The sequence below is a fragment of the Achroia grisella genome, unplaced genomic scaffold, assembly GCF_030625045.1.
Source record: "Achroia grisella isolate CSIRO2021 unplaced genomic scaffold, CSIRO_AGI_Agris_v1 utg512, whole genome shotgun sequence".
Classification (NCBI taxonomy): Eukaryota; Metazoa; Arthropoda; class Insecta; order Lepidoptera; family Pyralidae; genus Achroia; species Achroia grisella.
In genome coordinates this window covers 4,329,629-4,337,211 of record NW_026712906.1, presented here as the reverse complement: position 1 = coordinate 4,337,211, position 7,583 = coordinate 4,329,629, and the positions used below count along the sequence as shown (strand labels likewise).

The following is a 7,583-nucleotide window of genomic DNA, read 5'->3' as shown; positions in this document are numbered from 1 at the left end:
AGGAAGCAATTGACAATTATGACATTAACACTTGACATTAGCAATGTTGCCATATTCAGAAATTGTACAGATGTTAGTCTTATGATGCTGCGTCTGCAACATTTATTGTTTTCATTCGTATTTTTTTGTTTATTCGTATTTTACTAATTTAGTAATTTTAAAAGATTTCGTCATTAGAAAAACTACGTAATATTTTTTAACAATTCTTCTGAAATTTATTACTGCATTGTAGAGTAATAAATTTCAGAAAACTGACATCAGGGTTGACATTATGGTCATAAAAATAACATACTGCTTACTAAATCAAGTGGTACTCGTTACCACGGTATTGTTACGGTACTACCTAATTATAGTACATCATACTACTCAAACAGCAATACACAAAAAAAATACGACATTATTAGAAATAATATAAATTGTAACATAATAAAATTCTAAAAGAAATGAGGAAACACAGTTTTATAGTATTTAACTTTTTTGTAGGTAATAAAAAAAGTAATAAAATTATTTAAAGACATGTTTCTTGAATACCTAAAAATTTTAATTTACCATATTTAAACATCTAACGACGTTATTAAATAATGAAATAGAAAATAATTATTCGTTTAGCGCCAATACTCTAGAAATTAAAACCTAGTCAATATAAACAGTAAACATTGTCATCACATTCTTTGTCAAATTCATGTATACATTACATACATGGACACACCTGTATGTGTGAACCCTAAATTTGTGAATGTTGTACAGCATTCACAAATTCAGTTGGAATACGTGATATTCTCAGTAGAGAAGTTAATTTATGTTTATATCGTGAGATGAAAGAAGAATAGTTTCCTTTGAATAACTTTCCTTTATTTACTCCACATCATATAATACAATATAATTTGACATAACATTTTTTTTTATTATGAACGTATATAAATGTGCTACACGTGTAGGTATATCATTTATCGCTGCATTCTCAGATATCGCTCTTTATATGGACAATACATATTACATATAAATATTGTTAGAAGGAAATATCCTTATTTTTTATTATAATTATTTTATAAATACAATAAAAATATGTAAAGCTTATTCGAAATGATCTCCATTGGCAACAATACAATCTTTTAACCGTTAAGGACAGTTATCAATAGAAGGACGCACCTTCACTGCCAATCTTATGGATTGCTTTAGGGACTCCAAATTATCATGGCGTTTAGAGCAAGTCACACTCTCTAAAACTGACCATAAAACATAATCCAGCGGATTAAGATCGGGACTAGCTGACGGCCAGTCTTCAGCTTCGATGAAGACGATCCATTCAAGCTTGCTTGGAAACGAACATTCCGAGTTCGTTTCCAAGCTAGCTTGAATGGATCGAGCTTTATGGCCTGACATCTTCCAGAAAAGACCATTCTTGATCAAGGAACATGGTGTAGGTAAGGGACTTACCACCTTCTCAAGAATGGTATCTTGATACAATTGTGCCTATATTTAGAGAATAAGATAATGTCCACGTTGCACTGTGTTCACGCGAACGCGGGAGTGAAGTGACCTTGAGGGACTGAGCGGTACGGTCGGGGTTTCATTGTACCTATAGATATAAATGTTGACAAATGTCCAATTAGATCTATAAACAACGAAGGCAATAGTTGTATCGACTCAGTCTATACAGCCATTGTTTTTTTTGCATTTTCGAAAACAACAGGAAACACAAAATAATTATCTATGATCTTACGATAACTACCGTACACCCAAATTTAAATCTTATTCCATGTTACATAAGACAGTACGGTAACTACAAGAATTTAGACGTATCAACACGGTACATCTATACGGAACCGTACCGACTAGTGTCGAGTACTTCGTACTTCGTACTCGTACCGTAACCGTTTGCAACAGTAGTTTATAATAGAGATGTGCTAACTCGTAATAGACATGACACGAGTTAACTTCAGTTGAAATTCAGTTATTCCGAGTTAAGTCGAGTTACCTGAATATCGAAGGAGTTTTATTTTATTTTCTGGCTATTTTATTGTTGTTAGTTGCAGCAGATCCTGACAGGTACTCCGAATTATAGGGGCGAGTGGAAATGGTACTCCAAACCCGTCGCTTAAGGACTTATGAAGTCGAATAGTCGTAGTCGACGAATGCTTGGCTGCAATTCAACTCACAATTTTTTTTAATTATTAATTAACAAGCTCGTGTTTCCTACATATTAAAATAAATCCGATAGTTTTTTACAATTTACAAGTACATTACTTAAAAATAATGACAACTGACAACCGCTAATTTAATGATAACATGACCTCAAACCAACTAAAACAAAGATATGATAAGAAAACTTCATGTTATTGCCGGTTTCATTCGGTCATTGCAATTACGGGAGTACCTACTAAGGCACGAATCTAATGACCGAATCGCGCTCTCGTTCTTTCACTTGCTTTATTCATTTACCGGTTGAATTCAACCCACTCGAGTTTGGAGAATTCAACACAACTCGAGTTGGCACATCTCTAGTTCTAGTATGTATCACAGATAAGATAATATTACAATCTGTATTAATGTGTCATTCTTTTTCTGTCCGGTATGCGATTTTGTCTGTAGTAATTATTTACGTTTTATATTTGTTACTTTTGTAGACAATATAAAAAATGTATTTCAAATTGTGCATATTAATATTTTCATTCCTTGCAATAACCAATGTGGAAGCGTCGCAGGGTTATGGATTCGCCGATTTCGTAGCTACCATTCTGGGTATAGGAATTGTACTCGTTGCTATTTTCACATGTTTGGGTAGTTACGCTAGACAAAAAGCTAGAAACGAGTTCATATAAAAATACCACGTGAGTAATGTTTCAACTTACACTATGCCTAGTATTTATTATTAAGGTTGATATCATTTGCTTACAAGTTTGTTACTTTACAGATTCCAGAGAACGTCTGTAAAGAGCAATGAAAACGTCGGACAAAATGCTGTTATATTTCTAAAACTTATCATAAATTCACATACTTTTATAGAACATTCGTCATGTTTATATTGTATAGAATTTGGTGAGGGATAAGTGTAAAACTAGATATAAATATAAGGATAATTAACCAGAATAATCTTTTGTGATGACTACTGTGCACTAATTATCATATATATGTACATATACGCTTGTTTGCCACCATAATGGTATAAAAAAAATTTGTTCAGGGAATGTATAATTAAATATAATTATAAGGAATATTAAACAGAATGTTATAAATAACGTAACTACTAATAAATTTCATATGTAAATATTGTTACCACATTTCAAATGTGATTACTGAACGTACATATATTTATATACAAAACATTATGAGGGGGGAGGCATTCTGAGGACTGCCACTTATTAGCGGGGCAGGTACTAGAAGTTGTACCACACATTACTGTTTAAAAGCGGGGAAGGTAATACCTTCCCCATTTAAAATAAGTAATTTTAAGTGACACAAGGGAAAATTATATATATATATTTATTCATATGAGTCCAAATACCTGCCCCGCTCATAAGGTATTAATAATATACTTGCAAAGTGGTTCAAGTGACTGTATGTTAGTTGATCAATTTTGTAAAGATTTTATTGCCTGGTATAAAAATTAATATAAAATGTGAAGATGCAAGTATAGTTTACAGTTTTATACTTAACTAATAACTGTACTTGAGAATTTTTTTTACATTTCATATTAAGCTCAATGTTTGTTTGCAATTTCAGTTGATATAAAAAAAGTATCTTGCATTAAATATTTTGCATATACATTATTGTTGTTTTGATTTTTATAATAACTAGTTGACCCAACAGACATTGTTCTTTATTAGTTAATGCAAATTGACAAACACAGTTCAAATAGTTAGGTCCTAATTAAGTAATTCTAAAACTGCTGCCATTTTGTTTTTTTTTTCGGATTACTCTAATGCTGTTGGCTGCAGCTGGCCTTTACAGCTTCACTGGACGATAGGGAATGAGTGCAAATGGCACTTCAAAACCCGCGGAAGGACTTATGGAGCTGATGGTTAACTCCCGCCTGACGGATACGACTTTAGTCTGAGGGCACCACTAGGAAATTAAATCTCTCCTCAGGTTGTTGTAATTTCGTCTGCAATTTTCATTACGTTCTGTACGGAAAATTCTATAAAGTACTTGCAATTAATAAAAAATGAAATTGATAAAGTGGTTGTGAACCACTTTATGTTGTTCTGTAACTATGAGGAATAGGCATTCTTTTATATATATGTATACAGAAGATAGCGTTGGACAGAGGTTGGTTGGTCTGTTGGAGGACGCCCATGTCTTGAACAAGCTGAGGAACTGAGTGATATAGCAATAAACAAAAACAACTTTAATTTAAATATCAGTATAAAGGCAGAAGATAATAATAAACAATGTTTACTGTAAATAATTTATAATTAATAAAAGAAAATATCATTACCATACTCTTGTTCATAAATCAACACATCAAACTGATCATAAAATATAATGTCACTCATATAATTTGGCTTAACTTATACACTATTCTGTTTCTCTAAAAGTTCAATTTCTTTTATGATATCGTTTTTCTTTGACATCTTCTCTCTTTGATCCTTATCCGGGTTTTTGAGATTGCCTGACTTTATTTTCTCCTCGAGGCACTCAATGTCCCTGAGCTTTTTTCTTAGATTCTTGAGTTTTTTCGCTGGATCGGCCGGTGCCTGTGTGTTGGCTGGTGATGAGGATGCACTAGTGAACACTGGTTCAGTTATTTCACATTTGGCAAGTTTATCAGCTGCATCATCTATTCCTGCTGTAGAAATAAAACAGGCTGACTATTATGAACATTATAATAGTTACAAGAGATTCTCTAACTTACATAACATTGTATATCAAATTATCAATATATAGGCAGACAGCTTCAGTGGTCTAGCGGTTCAGAACACCTCAGATCCGATAGTCGCGGGTTCGATTCCGCGCAGGGCCTAAACATTTGTATTCCTAAGTATGATTGTTTGTATCAGTTTGGTTGTTTTCTATGTATAGTATGTGGCTTTATGAAAAAGAAATTTACTTGTATCAGTTATCTAGTACCCATAACTTAAGCTTTAGCAAGCTTAACTTGGGTCTAGATGGTGCTGTGTGAATAGTCCTGAGATTATTATTATAGGTAACCACAAGTTTCTAGGCGACAATCAGCTACTTCGTCAGTTACAGTTCCATTAAAAATAAACAAAAGAATGTGTCTGTCACACAGAGTAGAAGTGCAACATTGGACTGTCATTGTACTCTCCAACACCATCAGCCTTTCTCTTTCTCTTACAATGCAATATATCCTGAACATCCTGTCTATATAGAAGTTTCCCTTCAAACATAATAAATAGATCAAATTTCAATTAAAATAAAAAATAACAATTAAAAAATAAAATTGTAACATAAGTTAAGTTAATTAATTGTAACATACTTTAATATATTATAGCATTTTGTGCTAATATTTATAGACATTTTCCCAAATATTAATGAGTCTAAGAACATTATTTAAATTATTAAACGGGTCTTAACACAAATAATTTTATGGGAAATAAAGGTATTTACCACTCTCGAGTCTAAGAACCTTACAAAACCACATGGAACGTAAATGGGAGATGAGATGGGAGAATGATGAGAGAATGGGAGGCTATTGAAATATCAGTTGAATTAATTATTATAGATAATACACAACAAACATTCTAAGCATACCTAGACTCGGAAGAATTTCTTAAAAATGTAATTCTGAAGAACATGTATTTAAAAGTGCAACACACAAGTTTCTATCTCATTCTTTTTGTGATGAGTTTGCATTCTGAGTGAGCGGTAGTACAGAAAAATATGACTATTCAAAAGTGCTTATATTAAGTTTATTTGAATAAAGATTATTTTTATTTCTACTCTAGATGAATATAGACTGTTTCTCAATTCTAGATCAATCTTTTGAAACTGTTAAAAAAAATCCATTAGGTGCAGTGATTCCAGATATAACATGAACATAAGGCAAAATTTTATTGATTATAAAATTAAAATTAATTCAAATTTAGTGAAAATTTCTCCTTTCTCAGCTTCTTTCGCCTTGGTATATACTTTTCAGGTAAATATATATATACTAGTAGTGCCCGCATTTTCATCCAAGAGAAATTTATAGCAAATAGCTATTCTGATATATAAGCTATATTACTGTAAAGTTTCATTAAAACCCGTTCAGTAGTTTCTGTGTGAAAGAGTAATAAACATACATCCATAATGACAAACTTTCATGTTTATAATATTAATAAGGTTTAATGTAGTAATCAATTCAAAATATAAGTACCCTATTTATGCAGATATAGAACACTCAAATAACAGCCCTATAAATCAGGCACACATAGGCCATGGTAACTATTTACCATCAGATGGGTTATGAGGAATTTGCCATCTTCATGTTATAAAATAATAATAGCATTGGCAGACATGCTATTATTATTTTTTATTTCACCTTATTATTTAATCCTTAAGTTAAATATAATATGGGGCTATATTGTATGTAAATAATATGAAGCTACCTAAAATAAATTAAAAAAATAATAATTAGGAACTGTACATGCAGATACAATAATGAAAATGAACAGACCTGTCTTCTTTTTCTTCTTCTTCTTCTCCACATTTATCACCATGCCTGGTATAGGCTGTAACACTCCACTTTGGTTTTTTCTGGACCTCTGTGCTTCTGCTACTATTTCCGGAGTCAGGCCCACTGGGAGCCCGGTATTCTGTCGCGCTTTGAACTGTTTACCTTTACTCTCATAAAGTGGTACTTCCTCTTGCGGTACATAGCCATCCTTTATTCGTCTTGGCTTTCTCCAAGTGCCATCAGGTCTCTGAGTGGCTGGGATAAATTTGCAACCTACAAGAAGTACTGCTATAATACCACTATAAGCAGATTTTCAGATGATGTTAGTAATTAGAGAGTTAACGAAAAAACTCTAATTATGTTCAGCTATTCACGTTTTCGTACGCCGTTAAGATTTACGACACGAACTCAGCGAGTCGTAACGTTCGAGTTATTTTAAATAGCTACTTGAAAATGAGAGAAAGAATTCGATTTAAAACGTTCTAAATTTAAATTATAAAAAGAAAAGTTATAAGAAGAATATTCTAATTGATCCCAAAGAGAAACTACTTTCATTGTTGTTAAAACAGTCTCACCATCAGCGTCGTGCTCATATGCCGTGGTGGACATTATTACTGCATACGAACTCTGTTCTTCACACAAACTATAAATCCACCATTTAAATTTTATTATTACTATAATTGTTTATTTATTTCACTCGATTTTGCTGTATTTCTACTGCATTTTCAATTTATGTCGCTGTACTGTAAAAGCAGTTTGTGAAATTGACACTATTGAAATATTAAACTGACGTACAGATTGACACTATAACTGATTTTCATGAATAATCACACGTAAAATCCAATTGTCATTCTGAGTAAAGGTATATTACAAAATATTGTTTGTAACGATACTTATTATATATCATATAATTATCGTTACAAATACAAACAAGTAGGATAAAATTTAATTTGACTAGATTGTA

The 7,583-nt window shown here is 32.0% G+C and overlaps 1 protein-coding gene across 2 annotated transcripts; it reads right to left on the bottom strand.

Moving 5' to 3' along the window:
- Positions 1-4,427: 4,427 nt before the first annotated feature.
- On the bottom strand, positions 4,428-7,382 carry LOC131846701 (partner of Y14 and mago). Of its 2 annotated transcripts, none has more exons than XM_059196071.1 (3): positions 7,195-7,382; positions 6,620-6,892; positions 4,428-4,789 (listed from the first exon to the last, which is right to left on the bottom strand). In XM_059196071.1, exons 1-3 carry the CDS (start codon positions 7,226-7,228, stop codon positions 4,512-4,514), a joined length of 585 nt encoding a protein of 194 aa, XP_059052054.1. In that variant the 5' UTR covers positions 7,229-7,382; the 3' UTR covers positions 4,428-4,511. The 2 variants fall into 2 exon arrangements, with proteins under 2 accessions (XP_059052054.1, XP_059052055.1); XM_059196072.1 differs by having other exon boundaries at positions 4,428-4,786.
- Between the last annotated feature and the right edge of the window lie 201 nt (positions 7,383-7,583).

Excerpts from the sequence above, each read along its gene's own strand:
- LOC131846701 (XM_059196071.1), bottom strand. The coding sequence starts at position 7,228 with ATGTCCACCACGGCATATGAGCACGACGCTGATG. Across the intron at positions 6,893-7,194 it reads ATATGAGCACGACGCTGATG|GTTGCAAATTTATCCCAGCC; the intron begins GTGAGACTGTTT and ends TACTTCTTGTAG. Across the intron at positions 4,790-6,619 it reads GAAGAAGAAAAAGAAGACAG|CAGGAATAGATGATGCAGCT; the intron begins GTCTGTTCATTT and ends TTATTTCTACAG.